Raw genomic sequence first — 26,680 nt, forward strand, 5'->3', positions numbered from 1 at the left:
TCAAAACATAAACCTTCTTTTGTAAAAGAACAACACTGAACTTCCTACTAAGCACTCCGTTCTGTGCTCAGCTTGAGCTACACATGCTGGTGCCAATAAGCTTGGGTTATTTTGTGAGCACACAGGTGCAAAACTTCTCTAAAACAGAAGGAAATGTTCCCTATGAGAACTTGGGTTGAGGGCAAACAAGGGCTCAGCCTATTTTCACCATGTAAGAACCATACCTTGCCCCAGGTGATGTTTTATGTGGTAGAGGACAGTATCCCTTTCATCCACCTCTGTATGTAATATTCTGTGCATCCTGATAGTGTTTCTCATTTGCTGGGCTGCTGGTGATGCAGTGTTTAAAAATATAATAGAGGCTAAAGCCTCTGTCAGAAAACACCATGTGAAGCACCCCTGAGCCAGCCTAAATTATCTGTGCCACGCTGGAAATTCTGCACATTAAGGAAAACATCTGGGTAGTTTTGCCATCCAAAAAGTAGTGGTTATCTAATAGTGTAAATCTTTTGCCTGGCATTTATATTATAACAACACAGCTACCTGGTAAATAAAACCTCTAACAATTCAAATTAAGCTGAACTCAGTTAATTGAGTTAACAGCTTTGTTGGTGCTTGTTAAATAATATTTGATTCCTGGCAACACCTTTGTTCAGCGTGAGCCTCCCTTGTATTCTCACACTATTTTATACTTCTCTTGAACCTTTGACATGTTCAGGGGAAAGAGTCCCAGTTTACACAGGCAGATAAGCAAAAACTTTGTATTCGTGACTCCCAGTCATCGCTCCTGACAACAGACCTGCTTCTTCAAGCTTTCGTGTCCATGGTTATATGTTAGGAGAGAAAATACTGATGCTTATGTCTGGGGATACATGTTACTCTTTCACTGGCATGGGTGAGAATGGGAAAGCATCTCTGGTAAGTCTTGCAGGAGGACACAAAAACAGGGAAAAAGAGGTTGGAACTGAGTCTCCTGCTTTTGAAATCAGACTCCGCTTTAGCACACTGCTTTGTCACTTCTCATGCAGGTAAGCCCTATTTCCAGTAGTAGTAGACCTGGTGTGGACTACATGTGAGGACATGCAGTGAGCAAACTTGTTTCCATGGCTCCAGAGCTGTTCTGGTGCCACTAAAACACCAGCACTGAATAATACCAATGAAACAAAGGTCTGCCACTCATGGGCACAAGGTCTAAAGTCCACCACCAGCTTAGGCAGCTCAGCAGTTTCCTGGAATTATAACTGGGTACCATTCAAAGCCAGCTTGGTCTTCAGTTTGAGTTGAACACGAGGTATGAGCTCCTGCCTGGAACACTGCAGTGGGATGCAGTAACAGCTCTGTTACAAGCCCACCCCACATGGGAACCTCCTGCTACTGTTCCATCCTACTTTCTCCTTCACTTTCTCCATTCAACAAAGTACAGATTCAAAGCAGAATGATAATGAACAGGGTCTCTCCCTGCCTGTGGTCCCTGAAATACATCTTTCTACATCAATCTGGTAGGATACAGAAGAAGGAGGGGTGACGGACACAGACTGAAGCATAGGAGGTTCCATCTGAATATGAGGAGAAACTTCTTTCCTTTGAGGTGCCAGAGCCTGGACCAGGCTGCCCAGAGAGGTTGTGGAGTCTCCTTCTCTGGAGACATTCAAACCCACCTGAACGTGATCCTGTGTGAGCTGCTCTGGTGACTCTGCTTTAGCAGGTGGGTTGGACTGGATGATCTCCAGAGGTTCCTTCCAACCCCAACCAGTCTGTGATTCTGTGAGGGCTCTGGGTAGTAGCTGAGAGACATTTTTTCCTCTTCACAGCACTGTCCCTAATACCCTCACTCTCTTCATGCCCTCTCCCCTCTATTCATGCCTTTTGCTCCAGAGGGATACACAGAATCACAGAATCACAGAATGTCAGGGATTGGAAGGGACCTTGAAAGATCATCCAGTCCAATCCCCCTGCCAGAGCAGGAACACCCAGGTGAGGTTACACAGGAAGGTGTCCAGGCGGGTGTTGAATGTCTCCAGAGAAGGAGAATCCACAACCTCCCTGGGCAGCCTGTTCCAGTGTTCTGCCACCCTCACTGAGAAGAAGTTTCTTCTCAAATTTAAGTGGAACCTCTTGTGTTCCAGCTTGAACCCATTACCCCTTGTCTTACTGTTGGTTGTCACCGAGAAGAGCCTGGCTCCATCCTCGTGACACCCACCCTTTATATATTTATAAACATTGATACACCAGCAGGGATGTCCAGGCATTTTTCCCTGAATCCAAGCCCAGATTGTCTCTGCAGAAATCAGCAGGGCATTACTCAAAGAGGCGCCGTCTGCATCCTCTCCGGTGGGCTGCTGTCAACAGACCTGGGTAAACAAGGAAACCAGCAGACCTTGAAACCCAAGTAATAGAGAGGAAAACAAACAGCCCACAGAGATTCTTAAAAAATGTCGTTGGTGGTTTTGATGCCAAAGGAAAGGGCGAGTCAATGGAGAGCACACTGGGCGAGCCTTGGGCCAGCTCCTGGCTTTCCCAGGGATGGATCAGGACCATCCTCCCCTCCATAGTTTAAAGTCCTCAGGCTTTGTGGATGAAACAGGCTATGCCAGATTCCAAGGTTATGACTCGATCCCATCCTATCAAGGTGCGAGGACAGAAAAAAACCAAAAAAAGGCAAAACCAAGAAAGCAGATAGCCGTGCTCCTGAGAGAATAAAATCCTCCTGACACTTAATCTCATCAGTTCTTTGTTGTTGTCTCATCAAAGTCTCTCCAAGGGAGAGAGAGTCAGATGGAACTGTTGTCTCTGCTCCTGCCTGCAAGGGGTCTCTTTTCTCATCAACCAGCACTGGAGGAGCAACCCAGAGCAGCTGAATTATCCCAGGTGCTGAGGCAGCCCTGATAAGGATTTCTGGGGACATTGTCAGGACACTCACCAGCCTAATGGTCTGCCTTGCTCTACCTAATTCCAATACCTAGCAAGGAAGCTTTCTTTTAACCAAGTAAGTTAAAATCTTGGAGGCAGAGGAGCAACAATGAGTTGACCTACCCTGCATTGTGCTGGAGAAACTTTATTTTTCCTCCTTTTCTTTGCAGATTTTTCCCTGTAGCAGCTGTATTTGCTTTAAAAGTGAGTTCTCATGTGCCTTCTCCCACTGTAGCAAAAATATTTGGTACTCTTGATATTTCAGTAGATGAATAAGAATTGTGTAATGATACACACATCCATGAGAGCTATGCCTGCAGCATCACCTGAGTGGTGCTCTGCACATGCTACTAAGTTATATTTTCTACCGTGAGCTGATTTACCCCCAAAGCTTCATTTCCCTTGTGACATATCACAGAGCAGAAACAAAGGAAAAAGAGATGGGTGGGTCTAGCAGAGAGATGTTTTCACATGGCATCTAAGAACATTGGCTATCAGTTGCTGCAGGAGAGACAGAGAAACCTTCTGCAAACAGATGTGCAAACATTTTGTCTCTGCTGGGTAGAGCTCGGAGTTGCCTCCTTTGGTTTGTAACCTGCCCAAAAAATATTTTTATAAGTTAGAAGTTCTCCCCAGAGACTTTTTTGCCTATTTCAATGGTGCGTGTTGACAAATAAGATGCCTTTATGTAGGGGTTTTAATTTTTTTTTCATTAAATAGGGAAATGTGAGTTTGGATTTGGCCATTTTTTCTGCCTTTTATTATGTGATAGTGCCATCTTGTGGAAGTTGCTAAACGTGTGAGTTGGAAACCACACTTGGATCATATTTATATTTGCAAGTTATGTCACTCAACAGGAGCAGGTTTGTGGGGTGGAAGAGCCAGGAGGATCTGCCATCTACACTGGCTGTATTTTAGATAGGATACTCTAGTTTGGTCCTGTGGCTGCCCTTAGCAATTATCATGCATATCTGGGGCTATACCTTTCTGGAGCAACTATCTTCTTTTTCCATTTCAGCTGAAAGGAAAAGAAAAACTTCAAGTGCTCCACAGTCACCCACAGTGAAGTAGTTGGAGGCATGAAATTTAAAAGCATCTCAGTTCCTCTCCTCACCTGAATTCACATGACAAAGTAGACACACCCTTAAAGCCTTGATAACAAGGTGAGATGGTAAACTAATGGGATCACATGCATGCCCTGAGAAGCTCTGGGAAGGATGTTCTTCTGTCTTCTTGTGCTGAGGGTTGGTGCTGTTAGAAGGTTGTGCTACCCTCTTGTTCTGACTGGGAAGGTGCTCCTGGAACCAGGAAAAGGAAGCCACACTAAAGCTCTTCTCCAGCTCTTATCCCACTAGAAAAGTACAACATTGCCTGATTTTTCTGGACTGATACCAAGGCAGCCTCCAAGAGCTCACTCACAGAAAAACCTGTGTTTGCTTCTGAGAGTTAAAGCTTTGCTGATAAAGCTGGGGAACCATCAATGCTTTGGCGATTGCAAAGTGGAGGAGGAAGAAGATGTTGCTGGAGCAAGATACAAGAAATTGGTGAGAACTGACTGTATGATTCTGTTATCCTAATGCCATTAAGTTTGAACCTGCCTTGTTTTGACTTGGATCACAGACTTGGTTAACAGTTGCTGTCTTCACCAAATAATTACTGTTTCCATAAAGCTGACTGAGCTGTTACGGTTGCTCTTAAATCCCCTCTGGTCATTGAAAGAAAGATTCTTCAAACAAAAAGATTTTAACAGAGCAATAGAGCTATAAACTGACTCTGCCATATGTTGTGATGCACTGAATCTCTTTATTACTCTGAGACTCAGCAAGGCAAAACCTTGTGATCTCCTAGCAAATACTTTCCTACTCCTCCAGTAATATATATCTGTAGCGGGCTGATATAACGGTCTGACTTTATTGAACTACCTGTGTGTGTTTGTGGGAACTTGAACCTTAAAGCAGATGTTACTTTATTGATTTGCACATAACCTATTTGTTTGCTTGTCTAAACACAGATCTTTAAAAGTACTTAATTTCTCATGACTCACTGCTTTCAGCAATTTCAATACCTAGGCAGTAACTTTCTTTGTGTGTTGTTTTCTGTAATATATTTCCTTTCTAGGCTGTTGCTAGACAAGTAAACAGATTTTACTTCTTGCTACTGATATTTTTAGGTAACAAAAAACCCCTGTGGTTTCTTTCCTTCAAGCAGTGCGCCATCTGATACGTTGTTTTGCCAGCACAGCAAACTTTCCATTCTTCTAACGCTAAATAACCTGGTAATGCCAGAGACAATTTCTAGCAAACAGCAAAACAATCAGATCTACTGGGTGAAAATTGCTTTACAATTTGATACCACTCGAACCAAGAAAAAACAGCTAAATAAACCTTTTCACCAGTCTACTTGCATTCTAAAGATCCTACCGTTAATTTTGATGCCTGTTTTACAGGAGTCACTAGGGTTAAAAACTTGGCCATATTTACTTAGCTCTGGGGAGTTTCTTGTGATTGTTTGCAAAGGGTGCTGTGGCATGTGATGAATTAGCATAAGCTTCACTGAGGGCAGGCAAGTGGTAGGAGTAGTTATCCCTCAGACTTTGGGCGCAGGGTGTGGTGTTTGACCAGAAAAATGCAATGAGGGGACAAGAAAACAGAGGAAAATGCTTGTATTCGGTTTGCAAATGTGAACGTCTGGTTTAAACATGGGAACACAATAGGAAGAGGATTAGGGAAGGGCTGATATGGGTGACCCACAGCAGACAAAGAGGACGCTGTGGCACCAACAAGTGACTTGATTCCTCCAGTATCAGCAGAGACAACACCACACAGGCTGCTGTGCTCTTTGATTAAATTAGGGTGACATCTAGGTGCGGGTTTGCCAGCAAATTAAAAAGTAACAGGGAGCACTAGAAAACACTTTTCTGCAATACTGTATTTTTTAGAGCTGGCCAAGCAAACCCACGTTCTCTTAAACAGCTTCTGCTTGTAGGTCTAGGTTGGCATCACCTGTGGCTGCTCCTTGCCAGGAGCTTGCATGTGGACCCTGTTTTGGAGAGTGTTCATCACTTATGAGGAATAAGAGCAGAAGTGATGCAGAAACCTAAGGCACTCAAGGCATCCCTTTAGTCACTTTAAGATGCTTCGTTGCTCCACTCATGAAATTAATTTTAACAAGCAATTAGGGCCGCAAGCCAGAATGAGAAGAGAGTGATAAAAAATGCCTAGGAGATTTAGATGGATCTAAGTCCATATGGCTGGATGATGTCCTTCCTGGAGTGGGTAAGGATTTCAGGTGATCTCTGAGTTGATGGTATTTATCTTCAGGGAATGGGGACAGGCTCTGCCCCTAACAAAACAGGAAGCTCAAGGGAATTGTAGATAGGTTAGTGTAACTTCATTTGCTGGAAAACATGAATTAGCTAAACATTTTGCAAAAGTCTAGAGAGTAACGAGAAGATGGGAAAGAAATAGGTTTATCAAATTTGACTCATCTCAAACTGATCTATTTTTTTTAATGAAGTTATACTTGGCTCAAGGAACGAGCAGAAGATCCTTCCTTTAAATTTTGATAGGTTTATGACCATGTCCTAAACAATATTCTGATAAGGAAGATCTTGATGGCAGTTTGCAATGCACAGAGAAGCTCCTTACGTACTGTTCCCAGAGAGTGAGATGCAAGGGGATGATGCTGGATGAAGACGTTCAGGTGGGGAATGGGCCATACCCAGACAGATCCTCCAAGTCAGTTGGGAGAGTGTCTTGTCCCATCCCTTTGCAGTCACCAACTCTGAGACAGTGGCTTCCTAGTGCCTGAGTCCAAAAAAAGAGGAGTTCTTTTGAGTCCTGAAAGCCCTACTAAATGAAGTGAGAGTCTTGGCACTCAGAATGAGAGTTAGGGACCTTAATGCCAGATCTGGCTGTGACTGTAGACCTTTCAGGCTTCTCAGCCTGTGGGACAGCACCACAAGAGGTCACATACGGACCACGGCTATAACACACATTTGGGCCTGAATGTGGTAACTGTAGCTGAAAACATTCCCAGCTATGGTACAGCCCTATAGTTTCTTTTCTGCTCTGGAATGCCACCAGTTAGGACCCGTTGAGATCTCTCATCACGGTCTACAGCATCCTCACAATGGGAGGATGAGGGGCAGGCACTGAGCTCTTCTCTCTGGCAAACAACGATAGGACCTGAGTAAATGGCAGGAAGATGTGCCAGGGGAGGGTCAGGTTGGACATGAGGAAAAGGTTCTTAACCCAGAGGGTGCTGGACACTGGAACAGGCTCCCCAGGGAGGTGTCGCGGCCCCAACCTGACAGTGTTCAAGAAGAGACTGGACAACGTCCTCAGACACACAGTGTGACCTGTGGGGTTGTCCTGTGCAGGGACAGGAGTTGGGCTTCGTCTTTGTGGGTCCCTTCCAACTCAGGACATTCTATGATCAGTATGTTACGAGACGAAGCTATGGTGGCCCACCTCTGGTCCCTTCAAAGACCTCATCTGCCACTGCCTGCTGCAGAAACCCCTCACTGTGTAGCTCTGTGATGCCAGAGACCAAAGACCTCCAGCCTGCAACCTCCAAGGCCATTTGGTCTGCAGTCCTCCAGGAAAAGGTCCTACTTGGGGTGGTGCTGTGGTTGGTGCAAGGCAGAGAATTATGAACTTACTGACTGCCAGGACAAAGATGGCAAAGATACCAATCACCTGCCAGAGGCGCAGCCCCCAGATCACCACCGTCTCTGAAGTGACAGGGTCCGGTTTCTTTTTCGGGGGTTCTGTGGTGGCCTGCAAAAAAAGGAAAAAGAAGCAAAAAAAAAAAAAAAAAAGAGAAATGTGGTTTAAGATTTGCAAGGTCCCTAAAACAGTCAGAAAGATGCCAATAGCGCAGGAGATGGTAGACCCCAGTTTACCAGCTCCCCAACCATTTGGAAATCTTTGAGGAACAGAGACTTCAATAGTTTGCATCTAAAGCTTTTGCCATTTTGAAGGTCCCTTCCAACCCAAACTATTCCATGATTCTATCATTGCCTCTAGTCATCCTGCTGTGTAGCTTCTCCAGGCATGTACCTCTGTGTGGGCTCGTGTCCAAGCTCTGAACGTCTGCCCTCTGATGTTGTCACAACCCACCTTTCAGACAGGGGTTGCCCCTCTGGAGGGGAGGAGGACTCCAAAACTTGAGCAACCTGCAGCTCTACGATGTTATTTCATGGCTCCTTGGCTTTAAAAACGTGAGTGGGAGTAAGATTGAAGCCTAAATAAAGACACCTAGTCTTGTCTGAGGTGCTGTGGAGTATCGTCCACCTGCTCACCAAGCAGGGCACGGTGTCATATGTGCCAGCTCCTGTACTCGTGTCAGACACTGTAGGACAATCTCAAATGGCACTAGACTTCATAGAAATGTCACAGCAATTGCCTTATCACCTGTATGTATGATATAAATTCGGAAAAATCTCATATCTACACCTTGGACTGTCCACCTCTTACTGTATGAACACCCAGTGCCTCAGTTTCCCCACTGGTAGCAGAAAAACACTGCTTCTTTCCTACTTCTGCCTTGAGATATTTTGAAAGGAAATGCCATGTGGATTTGATACAGGGACAGATATTGGAGCTTGCCTACAAGTTGAGAAAGGACATGAGATTTAAACCCCATTGTCACTGGGGAATGAGGAGTTGATGGACTCTTGAAGGGTAATGCAATGTGCAGGCAGTAATTCTCATGCAGCGTATTCTCTACCTGTCAAAACAGCGAAGCTGAATGTGAGATGGGTATTTGGGTTGCATTTAAGTACTGGGGATCCAGTCGTGTTGCTTTAACCCTCTAAAGCTAATGTCAGAAAGCACAGATGTCAGACTTCATGAAATGAGAGCGAAAACGGTTCAAAACAGGTCATTCTGGTCTAGAGGCTCCAGTTCTGTAGCCAGAGCTCTGATTCTCACAGCTCCAGCAGTAGGGGAAATTCATAGCAGAAAGGAGAAATACCACAGGGAGATTAAACAATGTAGTATCAAGGAGTCAAGATTAAAGTTTAGAGCAGGGGTCCTATTGCTTTTATATATATAAATAACAGTAAAGACCAAACAGCTGTTTGCAATGAAGAATTTAGGTAACTTGTATTTCCTCAGAGCCCTTGCATTAATTGAGAACATGTTAAATGTGTGGAGACAAACCAGCTGTGCTGTGAATCCAGGAGGAAAGTCTCAGCTTCTCTCATTTTTTACTTCACATGAATAAACCATGAGACTGCCTTCTGGCAAGGTGGTGCTGTTTAATCTCTTTTTATGTTGTAGCATGCAGGTTCCTTTTGTACTTTCATGCATATAAACATATGTACATCATATTCTGGAAAATAATCTAAGTAGAGGACATGACACCAAATTCCTCTGTTCCTTAATACCATCTTTATTTTTACAGTTAAGTGGACTTTTCCCAGCTGTAAGTGTACTTTTTCTTACAATTTATATTTGTTTTGAGAAAGTCAGGTTTTTTAGTGGTGTTCTCCATCAAGCAAGCCTTGAAATTAATTAGTAACGAATTAAAATGAAACACAAAAAGAACTGACAGTTCTGGGTTTTTTTCCTTCATTCATAAATAATCTTCCTTCTACATTTTGGGTCACTACTGACAAGTTTGACTAAATAAACCTGGTCTTAAATTGTCTTGTAGACATTGTTTTAAGCCTGATTGTCATTCAGGAAAGCATGTCTTAATCAGTTAAGTTATTCTGGGTAACAAGGAGGTCTTTGAATTAAATCCTGTTGCTTCTACTGTATCAAAGGTCAGGTAAGACATGATGATGTCCTGTTTAGTGCATATCTTCTAAAAGAGAGGGGATTTGGCTGATGAGGCCAGTGTGTCTGATGCAACAAGAACAGCACTCTGATTTCCAGCTCCTGAAAAGACTCTAGAAGTGAAGTGCAAGGAGGGAATGAGAAAACAGGTGAAAAAAAAAATGGAAGAATAATCATGAAAGCCTTGTCTTCTGAAGATGGTGATGTGATCTTTCCTTATGCAGTTTAGTGGTGATGCAGTTAGCACTTCAGATAAGGTGAACTGCAACCTCAGCTCCACTGACTATTGAGTAGATCTTCAACATCCATGAAAGGATCTGGGTCAAAGAGCCTTACAGATACCTGCCTTTGGTAGAAGAAACTTATCTGGAGCAAGCATTTAGGTGGAAACAGGACAAGGACCTGGTGGCCTCCACAGTAGCTAAATGTTGGACAAACAAGGTACCGAAGTCCCATTGCAGATCTGGTCCTTACTTCTTGTGTGCCTCAGTTCTCCAACTCTGAAATGGGGCTGAACATGTTTCACAGGTCTGTTAAGAGGACAAACGAGGTGGTCTAGACAAGCTCCTGTGGTCCCAGCACAGTGATGATATGGTAGGGTCACACATACCAACAAGTGGCATTTATTCTCTTGGTTTATGGCTTAGAAAATCAGAGCTTGACAACCCCTCACTGCTAATGAACTTCACCATATAGAATCATTTTGGTTGGAAAAGATCTTTAAGATCATCAAGTCCAATGGTGTGTTGTGGTGCAGCAAATCATAGAGTTAAAGTGACCTCTCAGAAGGGTTGTTAGCAAAACACCTTCATTGCCTTATATCTGACTGCAGGACCTGATCTGAAGTGACAATAGCCTTTTGATAGAAGCTGAAAACACCTCATTTCTAAAAAAATGATATTTCCTAACCAGGCGCATCTGATTCGCTGCAGTGCCCTTCCCTTCTCAGTCCATGTAAGTGCTGTTAAAGCACAATTGTAATGGATACCACAGAGTGAATTGGAGCTGGAGCTGCTCTCCAATTACTTGTCTATTTGTGCAATACAAACCATATTTTAGTCTCTTCCTAATGAAGGATGCTTCCCGCTGTGTCTGGAGTGCTTTGTCTCCCGGGGGCATCCTATTGAGAATCCATCTGTGGTGAAGAGGATTTCTGTCTGAGCCTGTTCTCCTCCAAGCTGTCTCAGCTACTCAGCACCACTCCGCCACACGTCATTGCAATTTGTGACATCCTCCCTTCTCGCATAGCTCAGGGACTGTGGCCATGGGGCATCCAGTGCTCAAAAATCAGAACTTCTACAGGTGAACTAAGGGTGAAAGAGTCTGGCCAGAGTGCTGTGGTCTTGTAGAGGCAGCTGGGACAATCAAAGAGGTAGGAATTTGTGATATGTGACTCCGAAAGATCTTCCCTTTCCTACTCGTTACAAAGCATCCAGCAACAAAGAAAGTAAATCAAAGAAGCTGTGGGCGACAGCAGCCCTAGGGAGGGGTCAGGGCACTATTTTAGGTTCATCTAGAATCATAGCATCATAGAATCATTTTGGTTGCAAAAAGATGGGGAAGATGTAAATAGACAGAAAGTCAAGGGATGTGCTGACATATCAGGTGCTACAGCAATTGTGTGCCTCACACGACAGCCTAGGACTCTGGATCACTGTAGAAGCATGTCCCTACCATCAGCTGCAGGAACACCAGTGGCTGGAGTGCTTGCTACAAGTTTACGGACAATTCTGGAGGAAACTGTGAATGAGGAACAGCATAACCTTAAAAAAGTCTGAACCTAAGTTGGTGGGAAGAAACAAGGTGGTTGATCTCTGCCGCCTCCCTTCGTTTCACAAATGCTCTTGATGTGGACCAGTACATAAAGTAGCAAAATATATTGCATATTTAAGATAAAAGTAGAAAGGGAAAACGCATGAAGCAAGATTGCTGCAGTCTTGACCACTCATGCAGACAACTTTGGTTTAAGCACCGTAACTTTTCTTCATATCCTCAGAGTGTTGAACGCTAGGGCTGAAGTATGCAGTGAAATTACTGTAGTGTAATGGTCAAGCTACCATAGGATTAGCAAATTATCACATATAAGCTGATCTATGGCAACTGCCCATGTCTATGAACTGGGACCTGGTAGCAGATATCTAAGTTTGCATTGCTACACATGCTGATTAGACAAGGTGTCCAAACTCTTAAGTGGGACGAAAGATGCACCACTGACCCACATCTGCTCCTCTTAGCTTTCAGAGATGACATGTACACTGGGAGGAAAAAACATCTTAATGAAAGTAATTCTTACTAGCTTCAATAAATTGTAACTGCTGATTTGCGCTTAGCAACAAATGTCAAGATTTGGAGCTGTTGATTTGTGACTGGAAATAAATGTCAAGTTTTGGAGTTATTGATTTGTGCTTGGCAATAAACATCAAGATAATAGAATGATTGGATCAGGGACAGAAGGAAAAGATGTAAGGAGGCGAAACACAGCAGAGGCAAAACTGGGACAAGGTGGTTCTTATGGAACCCTGTGTGGGGGAAAAAGTCCTAGTTCCATCAAGGGTGAACTTGTGTCCTTGGTCACCAGCGTGGTCCAGAAGTGGAATGTGGACAGATGGATGAAGAGGTTATATTTGCTATGAAGACCGACAGCAGTGCTTTATCTATGCAAAGAAGTTGTGCTAAACAAAAGACTCCAGAAGACTGGAGCCAGTGAAGAAGTCTTCTGCAAAAGATATTTGGCTTCAGAGGAGAACTCTTTGGATGAAGGAAGATGTTAGGACCACAGAAAATGCAGGCAAGAAGCAGCATTAGCAACAGTTGCATAATACTTCAACAGGGAAAGACTTCTGGAGGCAAGCAGGTGAGAGAATATCAAAGAAAATTATGCGAACACACCTGAGGTTAACCTCACTACAACATTGAAACACGAAGTTGTCTGGGCAGCCTATATGAATATAAAGAAGTTGGGGCTCCAGGAGGAAAAAGAATTGAGCAGAAAAGAAAAAACAAGGAGGCTCTGGGCTGAAGGAGATTATAATCGTATTATATAAAAGAGAAACTTATAGCTTAATTTAGGGTACTAAACTTCAATGTAAAGGACACAGTGACGTAGGTCTTGGTAAATACTTCATGTAGTATTTATGGAAGATCTGCACTCTCTGGAGCAGCAGCTGGAAAGCAGTGGGAGTACAGCATCAGTGCCTAAAATAAGATTAGACTGCTATGTTTAGGGACATGAAACCAACCCCTAGCCAATACCAATGATGACTGTTGAGACCAAAGCTGGACTGTTGATTGCAGTGTCTCTTGCAGAACAGTGGAATAGCTCCTTAGCCTCTACTAAGCATCAACTACATCTCCCATGGAAGCTGAGACACCCAGACCACTTGTTGATGCCCATACTGTGGAAACCTATTTTTGTGTCTTAACCTTCATGCTATATCTCTCACTGTAAAGAAAATGCATCTACCCTTTCTTAGGTGCTTGAAAATGCACAGTAGGAGTAGTTAAGCCTAAAATAGTTATTCCAGGGTTATTTATGTCTGAAAGAAAGCGGCACTTACATAGGGCTATTCATCCCATTGAGGAAACTTATCCAGATCTGATGAATAAATTATTATTTCTCTTCAGTGATTATTAGGGGAGCCTACAGTGACTAGCTCAGATTTAGGTGTCCAGTTTCTAGATGCCCGGTTCAGAGCAGGTAAATTCCACCCTTGACACCCAATTCTTTGCTTAATCTTTAGAAGCAGTGGCAAGGAAGAGAGACAAAGGGATTTTGGGATGGTTCAGGGATCAAGTGGCTCCCTGGCACGAGCTCGTGGACCATTACTGCCCCATGCTTTAGTTTTCCAATGACTCCACCCTATAGGGCTGGTTCGGGAGGACCTAAAGTAGGAGTCAAGGCTGGACCATGTTCATGATACCCTGGCCTCTCTTCTGCTTTATCACCCACCATAGCAGGTTGTCCTAGCTGTGGAGGCGCAACCTTTGCTTCCGTTGAAGACTGAACTAAGCCCAGCTGGATGGCATGTCCTCAAGTATGGTGGAGCCCAGACATATTTCCCTCATCCCAGTGTGTCTCAGCAATGAAAAAAGAATCTCTACACTATGCACAGGCACAAACTTTCGGCTTCTCCGAGTGGCCAGCAAAGGCTGGGAGGAGGAAAAACTACCCTGTAGTGAGCTGGATGTGAACTGATATTGGACACTCAGGGCGGTAAAACATCCACTAAACCCCAAAACACTAAATCATTTGCAGGCAAGATGCATTTTTAGGTCAGAACAGTTTGACACAGGTTCTTCTAACTATATATATATAAAAAAAAAAATAAAAGCGCTTTGTTTGTGATTCATTTCAGGCAGGTAGAAACTGTCACCAGTGATGATGGGGGAAGGAGAAGTATTGTCCTCAGTGGAAAAGGAGACAGCTGCTGAGGCAGGAGTTTTATTTGCTTCATTAAGCAGCAAAACCCACAAAATTGTAAAAAGCACTGCTTTTCAAGTTGCGATTTTTTTAAAAATGATTTTTTTAATTTTTTTTTACATGCCCTTTCCAATTAGGTTTGACTGATGTTGCTGCTTTGCCTGCAGCATGGCTGGGCTTTGAAAAACTAACAAGGTTTATTCCTAATTGCATTTGATTACACATATCGAAAGGCCAGAGATGGTTCTGGGGGCCTAAGCTTTAAATAAACGCACATGTGCACTCTTTCCTTCCCCCGCCTTCCAAGTAACAAGGAGGAGATGAACAATCTGACCATGGATCTCCATTCAGGCAAAACTTGTCTAGGGAGGCCACCAAAATCCTCTGCAATGCTGGGGAAACCCTGGCAGAATCCAGATGCAACATCAGAAATGCAGGTCGAGGGCCAATATAATGGGATTATGTATTTAGGAAAAAAAAAAAAAGACTGGTCATAATGATTGAATGTAAGTGTGATAGCTGATAAATCTAGTAATTAATGTTGAATTACAGTGTAGATATAGTTGTTGCCCTGGTCATGAGGTTTGCTTGTACCAGTGCTGCTCCTGGGCTGGCCATAAGACTCTCTTGTGGTCTCAGACCTCCAGTGTCCTTAGTTCCCAACAGGAACCTGATTTTTTCATATCTGGACCAGTTCATGGTCCTGTGAACAACAGTTTCAGATTGAACCCTCATGCCTCTTTTCATCTGAGAACAGCAGCAGTTGCTGCTGTAGAATTTAGCTGTAGAATTTAGGATAGTTATTAGCAGAGACAATATATTTATTTATAGACACAATCCCTGTGTATATAAGTAAAATTCTAAAAATTCTCAGAGGTTTTTGAGGTTGGTTTGCTTGTTTGTTTGTTTTTTTCTTAAAGTTTATGTAGCTTTGGTTCTGGGAGGGTCCAGTGACTTCGTATACTCTGTGCCCACCTCTCTTGAGTCTGTTTCCTCAGTCAGACCATGACAAGGAATTTTCCAGAAAATGGCTTTTATAATTTTCTAAAATATTTTGAATCCAGCTGACCAAAAATACTGGTATCTTCCTTAAAGATACCATTCTTAAAGCTAACACTTATCTCTCAAATCATCATGTGTTGCTTGTGTATGTTCTCCTGAACTGTTATTCTCTTGTTTGTTCTTTTTATTGTCAGCTATTGAGTTAAATCTATGCATCCACATGGGAAATCAACCTCAGGAGTCCACTATAACTCCTCAGTAATTTTTCCTGCCTTCATTTAAACTACAATCTCACATGAGTATTTTTAGATTATTGCTTACAGCCTCACATCCATCACACTCACTTGGAGGCTACAAATGAGGGTTACTGTCCCTTGGGCCCAACAGTATATAGCTAAGTGTAGTACAAATAATGGAACTCCACTTAACATCCTGCGTATCAAATCTATCATTTCTCTATATGTCCATTTCAGAGTGGGAGGACTCAGAAAACACCTGAAAACCTTTAGTTAACACCTCACATTTTTTTAAATGGCCTTTAATTTATCTTGCAGTGATCTTCTTCCCCGATTCCATCAGTATCGGCCTTTGTTCCACTGCAGCTATTCATAACTAGTAGAAAAGATTAAAGTTGTTTGGGTTTGCTGTTGTTATTTTTTTCCTACTCTCAAGTTTGCATTGCAGCTTTTCCAAGGAGTTAAAGATAGAATGACAGAAGATCAGAAGTTTCTTTATTTTTCTTCCTTTATCGGTAGAGAGAAGTGGCAACTTTTTCTGGTCTGAGCAAGTTTCTGAAGAGTTTATTTTACATTACTTCCTAGGACAGAGTTTCACCTCCTGACTTGGAGGCTCTAAACTCCAACCCAGAGACGAAGAGCTTAATAAAGGTCTGAAAGATGCAGAATTTGACTCAATAAGGGGATAATCAACTAAACCACATGCTACATCCTGAACATGTGATGTGTCTTCCCACCTCAGTGTCCAACTTCACACCCCATCCAGGTCTCTTAAGACCTTACCTGATGCAGGTTATCCTGATTGTTTTTCTCCATGAGGAATACTTTACATCTGGGGTCAGGGCACCCACGGGGCTGATGGACCTGAAGTCCACCCAGAGGAGGTGGACACCTGCTACAAAACAGTAGGCAATGCCATGGTCCAGTTTTCAGACTTCTGAGGTTTATGTTTGTTTCTATCTACCCTGATTCTCAACTTTAGGGGGCTGCAGACAGACAGAAATGTTTATAACAAAGCAGAAAATGCAGGTAAATCAAATGAGGGCTGAGAAAATCATTGGGATAAGAATTAGAAGATCATTATTTCAATGAGGAGTTAAATAATGAGCCATATGGGGATGACTCAGAAACTGTGGTCTATTCCAGATGGTTTTTCAGTCTTTAATATCAATAAAGTGACTCAGATAAGCATAGAGATTTCCCTGTGCTTTCCCAAAGCAAAGCCCTGATGGTTTTCCTCTTACACTGCAGAGCAGACTATTCCTTAAGCTGATTACAAAATAATCACAAAACATTATGGTGCTAATTTTGTGCCCAGGCTCAGAAAAAGTGCTCACTAAGGCTCACTAAGAAGTGATGGGGTTAATACCAGCCTCTAAGAAAGGACATTTCTCTTCCAGAGACACTGGAAATGTTGATGCTCTTCCCTTCCTCACTTGTCCTAATTCTCTTTCAGTGTGTCCCTTGGGCATGACCAAGGTCTGATGGGCAAAACCAGTAGTAATATGAACTCTGCTATTGCATTGTCTCTCCTTCCCTGTCTAAGATGCCTGCTTCTTGAAATACATACTTTATCCTAGCTGAAGATCTTGGAGAAATGATGAGGAAGGTGGAAATCTAAGGAATAAACCAGTGCTATATGCATTTCATGTAATGGGTATTATTTTATGAGAGCTGAATATGTCTGAGCAGTCTTGTGCAAGAGGAAAAAAAAAAAGGCAAAGTTGTGTTCTCTTGTTCTTCAGTCTTCTTCTGCTAGAACATTGGTGTGATGCTGGAAAAGAGCCTTTTCCCTGTATTCTAGGTGTTTATCTGGCATCTGCTAACATCTGAGCATGTGAATGCATTTTAAAGGTCAGCATATGGAGGCACTAAGGGATGCTCTGGTAGAGTTATGTGGGTGTGTAACTTCACAAATCTGTAAAAACTCCAGTTGAACTTGGACAGGAGGCTCCTGGGGAAGAGTCTGCAGCTCTGGGTGCAGGAGGTCCCTCCACAATGGACCTTCCAGGAGGGCTCTTGGTGCACCCAATGGGGCAGTGTCCAGCCTATGGAGCTATTTCCAAATTTACCCAGTGCCAGGGTAGCTTGGAGAGTTAACTTTCAACCTGGGGGGCTGAGAATTCTTCCAAAAGGCCTCTGAAAGAGGAAAGCTTTTTGTCAATGCAATTAGGTTCAATATTCAGAAGCTTTTATTGCCTCTTCGCTCCCAAGTGGAAAGTGCACATAAATCTGCACATTTGAAAACACTTGAACTCCATTAAACAAGAGCATCTTCTTCTTTCTTTACTTCTCCTTACTGCGTGGGTTTTTGTTTTGTTTTGGTGGGGTTTTTTTTGGGGTTTTTTTGTTTGTTTGGTTGGTTTTGTTTTTGCTTTCTGTGGGGTTTGTTTGGTTTTGTTTGTTTTGGTTGTTGTTGTTGTTTTGTTTTTTGGTTTTGTTGTGGTTTTGTTTGTTTGTTTGTTTTTTGTTTTTTTTTTTTTTTCCTGAGCTCATTGAAATGCTCTGATGCCCAGCCCCTTTGACTTTCTCTCTTTTTGCTTTGGTGAACTGGCTTAGCATAAATTGAATTATTCAGGATAACTGCATAGCGTAATTGTGTGAAGTAAAAAGTCCTTGCAGTGCTTCGGAGCAGCCTGTAATTCATCTGCTTTTAGAAATACAGAAACAGACTGTTCATCTAATCTCATAACTACCATACCTGTTAGTTAACCTGCCATGCAGCTTGTGTTTCCAGATGAGATTTGCTCTTTCTGACATGCTATAGGAAGCAGACAGGTTTTCAAGAAAGTCTGGTAGACGTAAAGCAGACCATAAAATTACACCTGTTCTACAATAATTTTTGTAGTTTTGCCATTTATCTTTGTTTTGCTTTCTCATGAGGACAACTCCTGTAAAGTCTGTGTCTGTGAAACATAATGAGAGGGAACATCTTCCGGTTGGGGTGGATGCTGCGTCTGCACATTGCCCCGGCTTCAGCGAAGCGTGATTTGTGAAACGTGCTCTGTAAGAGAAAGTTCTGCCTCGCTTGTCACCTTGAGAGCTCTTGTAGGCTGAACAGCTTGGAAAAATGTGAAAAATGTCTACAGCAGAGAGTGTGTGTGAGTTTGTAAAGGAGCTTGAGGTTCCTGTTTGCCTTGCTGGGGACATTATGTCATGGTCGTATAGGATGGGTTGGTAGATCCATTTGAAAATCCTGAATTAAGTAACTTTAAAATGAGAGAACCAGAGTGTCAGGGCAGAAGATGGGCCACAGAGTGGGGTTATTAACTCAGCAGGTTTGTCATTGTCTCTGATGTGTTGGTGATGAACTACTAAAATTTGCAGAGCACAGGCTGTGGAGATCAGACCCAGCTTGATGAGAGGGCAGAGGAAGGGCAGGGCAATCAGGGATGAGAAGTTTTAAAATGTTGAAAAAAATATTTTTCTTATGCTAGCCCATCAGAGCCCTTAACACAGCTATGCCTGCACAGTTGCATTTTCGAGCACTTCAGCTAAATCCAGCAATCTGAGCAGATTAAACTCTGCTGCAAGAACATGCTGCTCATTGGCACTGCAGCTCTGGGGCTTTGACCCTGGGCCAATGCAGCAGCTGCCTCAGACCTTAGGAAAAGTGATGAAGAGGTTGAAAATTGCTGGGCTGCCACATTTTTGGCAGCTATAATTCTAAGGGGCTGTCCTCCCAGATCGGATTCTCACTTCTGAAACTGCTGTCAAGAAGTTCTAACTGCTACCAGGGTGTAGACCTGGGTTGTGAAGCTGCTTTTCCCTCCTGGTTCATCCCAGCTTGGCTGTAGGGAGCTGGGGCGATGGGAGCATGTAGTCATCCTCAGGGGAAAGCTCTGAAGCAGAGCTGTGGGTGAGGAACACGTCTTCAAAAGTTAAAGTTTTTTGCTGAACTAGAGGAAAGAATGGAAAGCAGCAAAAGAAAAATGCAGCCCAAACATTGAACTTGGGCAGGTACATCCAGGGACAGCATAGATAGAATCATATGATTATTTTGATTGGAAGAGACCCTAAAGATCATCAAGTCCATCCGTTAATCTAAGTCGTTTCATCACCTGGGTCGTGTCTGCTCCTTCTCTTCTTTCCCTGAGCCTCCGATGTGAGGCACTTGTTGGACACACGGTGGTGGGCTAGAAAATGCTGTGCTGTGACTTCGGCCCTTTATATTGTGTTAAGCCCTTTTTGTGGCTTAAAGCAGCCCTTAAGTGCTGACTATCCTCAGCAGCTATTGGCATTTTAAAAGCACCTTCCTTCCAGTGCTGGGCCTGCAGAAAGTAACAAGCATCTCCCAGAGAAAGCCTCTAACTCCTTGGAGCCACCTTAAATTCCCTGCCGTCCGCCCTACCTGTCCCCCCTGGGTAACGTGCGAAGAAAAAAACATTATTTCAGGACACCCCCAGCCCTCCCAGTCTGTAAAGCAAGTTGCTCCTTACCTCGATTAACTGTGCCATGGCAGCTTTTGAGCAGGACAAGAAGAGGGAGGAGGACCTCACCCAGGAGAGGGGATGCTGCAAGGGTGGATCCCACGCCATCTTCTCCCCCCAGTTGATCTCCGACTTCTGCGTCGTCGTAGCCCAAAATCAGGGGAGGTTCTGAATAACCCAGCCAGCTCTCAGCAGCCTTCAGCATTTACCAGCAGCGGTCGCGTGCTGTCCTGGCCCTTCTTTACTGCCTTCCTTTCTAATCCGGCAGCCACAGAGCTGACGCCGGGGGAGTCATTAATTAATTAGGCTGGTGTCGCTTACAGAGTGCTCTGCTGCTCCTCAAGCCAGGCTTAGTGACAGGCAGGGTGCGGAGAGTAAAGCAGCGCTCACAGCTCTCGCCGCTCCCCCAGAGGAAGACGATTCACTCATTAGGATCCTGGATTTTTTTTTTTTTTTTCTTAACAGCTGCCTGACTGATTCCAGCTCTCTTGTTCTTGTTTTTCTCCTGGCCTGCTGAGAGAATTCTCTTCCTCTAATGAAAAAGGGCTATAAGCCAAGATGATGCATCATCGGCATCATCGCTACCCTATGCTAGCAGAGTCCAGTGTTACTAGAGATGAGTATTTGACATCTTGGGATTTTAAAAGCATCTTTCAGCCCTGAAGGATCTTGTGGATGTGATGCTACAGTCTGCAACTTTACCCAGACTTGAGCGCTGGAGAGAGCTGAAGGCAATTGGGAAGAACATGTGCATAGCAGGCTGTAGAAGCTGAAGCTGCAGGGCCACCATCTACAGCTCAGCTCTGCTTGATGGGCTCAAGAAAATTATCTGAATCAGATGGGCAGGGAAAACATAGCTTAAGGGGTTTGATGGAGCGTGGGACTCTCAACTGGACTGTCCTTCCACCAAGAAGCAAACAAAACCTCCATCCACAGAGTGAAAAAGAGGGTTGGGAGGAGAGGGACTGGATCAACCAGGTTTACTATATTCTCCCATACTCATAATTTCATGTAGTATTCTTTACCGGGAGAAGCCTGGGATTTTCATCAAGGAAACAAGCAATGAGATCTAGGAGGATCTCATCACTTCTGTTTCTTGTGTTCTAGAACTTTTAGAGAACCGGGCACAATTTCAAGGAAAAAAAAAAAGGAGCTCCGTAGCAAATTAATATTTTATAAGCTCAAATAGGCAAGCCAGCTTTAAGGTTTGCATTACTGATTAGATTGTGAAGATGAGAGGAGGGTGGAGTGATGTCAGCATGTGCATGGCTTCAGACGAGAAGCAGCTGTTCGGTTCTTTGCTGCATTTATGCTCACTGCGGGTTTACAGGGTGCTCGGAAAATTGGTATAAGAATTGGGAAAGTAAATGCAGGATGCTGTGTTATAAGGTCTTGTCAGCAGACAACAGACGGTGGCAGCATCGAGGCAGGGAATTACGCGTCTGCCTTAGAAGTTGTGCAGCTTGCTCCTCCTCTCCCCAATGAAAATCCACTGTGGGGCTCCGAGATTCTAAGCAGTTGTTCATCGAGCTGGTTTTAATGTTTTTCAGCTTGCTTTCTTAAGGAAATGTGGCTTTTGGGCATGATATTTTGCTTGCCCCTCTTCTCCTCGCTTCACCCTGCCCTCCCTCCTGTGGACTTCTAAAACTTAGTTGTTTTAATTTAGCTGAAATTGGCCAAGTGACAAACGCCTCTGAGATACTGAGTTTCTGTGCATTTCGTTTAGAAAATATGCCATTGGGTAAAAAGTTAAATCAGTTATAGACCCATGGAAGGAAGAAGGACAGTGTGTGGACAACTCTTGCTGGATCCACACTGGGCAGAGATGCTACAACCAACTGAACCATGGGGGGCTTTGTTTTGTGCCAGGATCTTGCCAGACACCAGCAAATGCAATCACAGGGAATAAATCCACAGCAAACGGAGCTGCTGCTTATGAGACTGTTTCCTTTCAGAAAATGTCATCTAAGCACTTGTCTGCTTGTGGAAATGCACTTGCTGTGCCCTGGGTCAAACACAGTACGAGCTCCTGAAGCCTCTGGGCTGCTATTTCCAGGGTGCAGTTTATTGTGTCTTGCCCATGGGCTGGAGTTCAACACTGATCCCATCCTTCTATTTGCAGGTTCTCAAGAGGTGTAGTTTGTTCATGTTTTATTTTTTTTAATGCTCTGAGCAAGTTAGACTGTGACTTTCCCATAGCTGATGGGGAGCTACCTCCTCTCTGTGTTCTCATGAACCAGGCTTGCCATGGCATCAAACCTCTGCTGGAAAACATTTGTGCCAAGAGCTATGCAAAAATAGCACAAACAAACCTGGTCTTCTTTTTCCAGCCTTCAGATTTCTTACTCTATATATGGGTTACCAAAGCAGAGTGGCTCCTTTAGTTTTCAGGGGAAAAAAAAAAAAAAAAAAGTGGATTTCTGCAGACTCCAGACCTTTCAGCACTTTGTAACTTCATTTCAGCTTCTTCTCTCAGGACGATTTGAAAATACATGGAGCAGGTCAGAGAAGAATCTCCTGCTGGGATTTTAAATTATAAGATTTCATGTCGGTTTTCTATTCCTTTAAGCTTTCAGAGTTCTTTTTATCGATATATTTATTTTTTAAGTTTTCTTTCATGACAAAGACAACAAACTCTTTATATGCAAGCATCTACTTCTAATTTGTTGACCTGACCCCTTGAGATGGATATTTTGTAGAGAGAAAAAAAAAAAAAAGTAAGTGTTGCAAAACTCCTGAATTTAGCAACAGTGAGGAAGTGCGCTTTGCAGAGAGAGGGGAAATAGTTGTAATTTCCCATATACAGCCCTACCAGCAATGACCCCTCACCAGAGAACGTTACTCATAGCCCACATTGCACATGCTGTTATGTACTCACTGATTAGTGGATGACCACCAATCTCTGAGTGAAACCACAAGCGCTGTTAAACTTGTAAGCTTCCTCTTTATAGCTTGTGCCTTTTGCATCCTCTTGGGAAATAAATGAAATGTGGCTCTTGCTAAATGTGTCACCTCGCCAATCGCTGCAGTGTTGGCATTGTTGCTATGCAAAAGCACGACGATGTTGTTTGGGGAAACGTCGTCGTCCTGAACCCTGCCAGTTGGCTCAGAGCAGCAGCAAGAGCCCCAGGGGGTCAAACCACTGAAAGGGGACGTGGCTCTTGCCAGACTCATCCCCCACTCTCTGCCTGCATTTGGGCTGGTGGATAAAAGGATGAAGAGCTGTGAGGGACTTGAGGTCTGGTCTCCCTGGAAATGCACTGAGCGTGTAAGAAAAGCACAGGGACATGAGTCCTCTTGCTTTATTTTGGTTTCATTCATCATAGAATAGTTTGGGTTGGAAGGGACCTTAAAGATCATCTAGTTCCAACCCCCTGCCATGGGCAGAGATACCTTCCACTAGACGAGGTTGCTCAAAGCTCTGTCCAGTCTGGCCTTGAAAAATTCCAGGGATGGGACATCTACCAGCAGTCTGGGCAACCTGTTCCAGTGCCTCACCACCCTCATGGGAAGCATTTATCTCCTATATCTAATCTAAATCTACCTTCTTTCAGTTTAAAGCCATTACCCCTTGTCCTACCACTACATGCCCTTGCAAAAAGTCTCTCTCTAGGTTTCTGCCAAGTAGCTGGGATTCCTTAATAGTGATTTCTAATGCAAACCTCTTCTGTGAGAAAACTCCTGAAGAGAGAAGTTGAGTGTCCTGTGTGTGCTCATGCTCGCATGTCATAAAGCTGTTTGCAGGCACTGTTGATGGAAATCTGAGATGCAGCCGGTGGGTAGCTTTTGTGCAGGTCACAGCTCTGTTACGCTGCTCGTTCTGCTGGGCACACATTGATTCCTTTCATCCATGTGCTTCTAAGCACCTTGAAGCTGTGGTGATGGACACCGTGCAGAGTTACAGCGTTGCTACAGCCTTTAGAAAGAAATAACCCTTTGCCATGCCATGCGTGTTCCTGAATAAGTGGGAATAAGGGATTTGGGGGAAGGTGGAGGGTCTCCATTGTGTGGGATCATCTTTGTCCAGCCACCCCCTGAGCCCACATGACCTCCAGCAATCACTTCCAGGGTTCCTCTCCTCACTCTTCCCCCAAAGCAGTGAGGTCCCAAGTCCATGTGCTTCCCTGCTCTCCCAGGTGCTTGGAGATTTCCAAGGAGACCAGGCTCCCAAATCCTCATTGCTCTTCAGCCCAACCATGAGCAAAGAAGAGGCAGCCCCAGGAGAGCTGGCAGGCAGGAGAAGGGAGAAACCAGGAGAAGGAAGGAATGGATCTTCTTAAACACCTTTAGCTTCAGTTTAGTCCCCAGAGCACCACGAAGCATTTTTCCTTCTGTCTTCACAGTTTCCTTTTAGGGATTTGAAGGTTGCCCTCAGTACCTGAAGACTGTGGCTAGGAAACCTCCTTTGTAGAAGTGCGGAGGCTGGATTTGTCTTCAGATGGCTCTGTCATAACTTGCCTGCCCCATGCACCGCAGAGGCACGACGAGCTTCCCCACAGAGCTGAAGGCAAACTCAGGAACATCCCGAACGCTTGCCTACGGGGAGTGGCCGCCACATCGCCCATCTGCGGCTGCCGTTCCCTTTAAATTCTCTAAGAGCCATTCAAGTATTGAATTGCTCACTGAAATTTAATGTGGAGACTGGCCAAGCAATGGCAGCCTGCCAGGGGTTTCCATGTCTACCAAGAATGTTTTGCAGTGCACCTTGGGAGAGGAACATTACTTCCTTGATTATTTTTTTTTCCTCCTTTTCTTTTTTCCCCTCCCCTTAAAGTGAGTAAAGAAAGCAGCTGAAGAATTAGAACAGGCAGCTTTCATCACCTGCTCCTCTTTCTGTTCACATGGCTACATATCCTGCTGACAGCTCAACTCATGGTAAGATGGACTTTGTGCTCAGGTGGGATTTGGCTGCTGGTGGATGCTACTGAATTGCTGTTGAAATGGTTTCATGGGAGATTATGGTCCTACTGCAAAAGATTCGTGTCTCTGCCATGATGAAGATCAGGGGGTGTAAGAGTCGGTCCGAAGAACAGCTTTGGGAAATGGGGTGATGTTCAGTGTCAGTCTCTCTCCAAAGTTTATTGCTTGGGTATTTTGTAGGGTTGGGAAAAGATGCGTCCATGTTTAAGATGCAAGATGGTTTGTGGGAGGCTGAGAATCCAGCAAAATCCTTCCATCTCTGCCTCTGTAAACCCAAAATGTTGCTCATTTCCTAGCTGCATCAAGGCAAATATTCACAAAATCCCTCCCAGGGCTGATAGGGTGTGTGCTGTGGCAGTGGGATGTAATGGTGAGATTCATCGCAAGGCTGTGGGACAAGGTGCCTTTGTTTCTCTAGCACCATGTCTCCGGGCAGTTCGACTCATGTAGCTGATGTGCCTTGTGGTTGCAAGGACAGGTTGAAGTGGGACAGGAACTCGCTGTCCCCATTCAGCCGCTGAAGGGAGAGGCTAGACCTGGTCAGTGTCGTGCAGTGGGAAGGTTGCTCAAAGGCAAGGAGAGGGCCACCAACCTCATGTGGCCACAGAAGGAAGGTCACCTCCTCGTGGTTTGCCCTGTGTCCAGGAACAATGTGGCAGTTATTGCTCTTACAGCAAAGGTAGGCTGCCGATGGGCTGTCTGGTCTATGCTGGTATTTCAATGTAGTATTTGGGAACTGGGAGAGATAGAATCATAGGATGTCCTGAGTTGGAAGGCACCCACAAGGATCATCAAGTCCAACTCCTGTCCCTGTATAGGACAACTCCAGATTTCATCCCATGTGTCTGAGGGTGTTGCCCAAACTCCTCTTGAATTCTGTCAGGCTTGAGGCTGTGACACCTCCATGAGGAGCCTGTTCCAGTGTCCAGCACCCTCTGGGTGAAGAACCTTTTCCTAATGTCGAACCTGAACCACCCTGGCACATCTTCCTGCCATTCCCTCGAGTTCTGTCATTGGTTGCTAAAGAGAAGAGTTCGGCGCCTACTCTTCCTCCTCCCCTTGTGAGGAAGCCATAGACCATGATGAGGAATGGGGGAGAAGGCTGGGCCAAGACTTGCTATGCTCCTCAGAGTTGCTTATGTGCTGGCTGTCCCTCATCATCTTCTCCCACACTGCCTATGTTTGAGAAGAGCCCTTCCCAGCCCTCTGAAATCAAATGATGGCTTTCTCAGGAGATGCACACAGACCCCTCTGGGTGATGAGGGTGGGAATGGTCTTGGCCACAAGAAATGTCCCATGCATTAAGAACGAAAATCTAGGTGATTTCTGCTCTCCATCCTCCCTCAGTGAGTCTCTCACTTATCTGTAGCTCTACACCCTTGCTCCTGTTTCATGTTTTCACGTGCCAGATGCCTCTGGCTATTGGATTCCTCTGATCCACCAGCGGGATGCGTTTGACATGGCTTGCCAAGGAGTGGGAAGAAGGTTTCAGCATTGCAGCTGGGTTTGTTCCACCCTGCTCAGAGCATTCGGAAGAGCCCTGGAAAAGTCATAGTTCTCTTGCAGTCAAGCACTGTAGACCTTGGTGCCGTTCCCCAACTGGGCTGTTCTGCAGCCTAAAAGACTCACGCAATTAAGTACTCGTGTCTCTATCTCACTGGTACCACATCTCTGCTCCAACTCAGATAAATTTTCATGTCATTTTCAGAGCCAAAAGGGTTGTAATCATTCTGCTACAACAAAAGGGCAATACAATACTTTTTTATTATTACACAGTTTTCTGGAAACTTATCCATCCCACTAACTACGGAAAGGCTCATGGCTTTAGATAACTTTAGAGAGAGGAAGAAGCTGTTCTTAGCTGAAAGATGGCAGCTTGGTGCTGACATAAGAAAGTGTTGGGGTTTCTTTGTCTGTTTTCCTGTTTTCTGACTATCTGCACGTATAGCACCTCCTATGGAATTAGGGCTGACG

General features: G+C 44.3%; 2 protein-coding genes across 2 annotated transcripts in view; one reads left to right on the top strand and one right to left on the bottom strand.

Annotated features, from left to right (window-relative positions):
* Positions 1–19,894, bottom strand: part of TMIE (transmembrane inner ear) — a 33,025-nt gene extending 13,131 nt beyond the window's left edge. Inside the window, exons 1-2 of the mRNA XM_065630335.1 lie at positions 19,796–19,894; positions 7,574–7,691 (exon numbers count right to left, since the gene is read on the bottom strand). Coding sequence (XP_065486407.1) covers positions 7,574–7,691; positions 19,796–19,894 — 217 coding nt within the window. The remainder of the gene's footprint in view (positions 1–7,573; positions 7,692–19,795) is intronic.
* Positions 19,895–24,584: 4,690 nt separating this feature from the next.
* ALS2CL (ALS2 C-terminal like) overlaps positions 24,585–26,680 on the top strand; it is a 50,861-nt gene continuing 48,765 nt past the window's right edge. Inside the window, exon 1 of the mRNA XM_065627561.1 lies at positions 24,585–24,661. Coding sequence (XP_065483633.1) covers positions 24,659–24,661 — 3 coding nt within the window. The 5' untranslated portion in view covers positions 24,585–24,658. The remainder of the gene's footprint in view (positions 24,662–26,680) is intronic.

Source organism: Caloenas nicobarica, chromosome 2 (assembly GCF_036013445.1).
Source record: "Caloenas nicobarica isolate bCalNic1 chromosome 2, bCalNic1.hap1, whole genome shotgun sequence".
Lineage (NCBI taxonomy): Eukaryota > Metazoa > Chordata > Aves > Columbiformes > Columbidae > Caloenas > Caloenas nicobarica.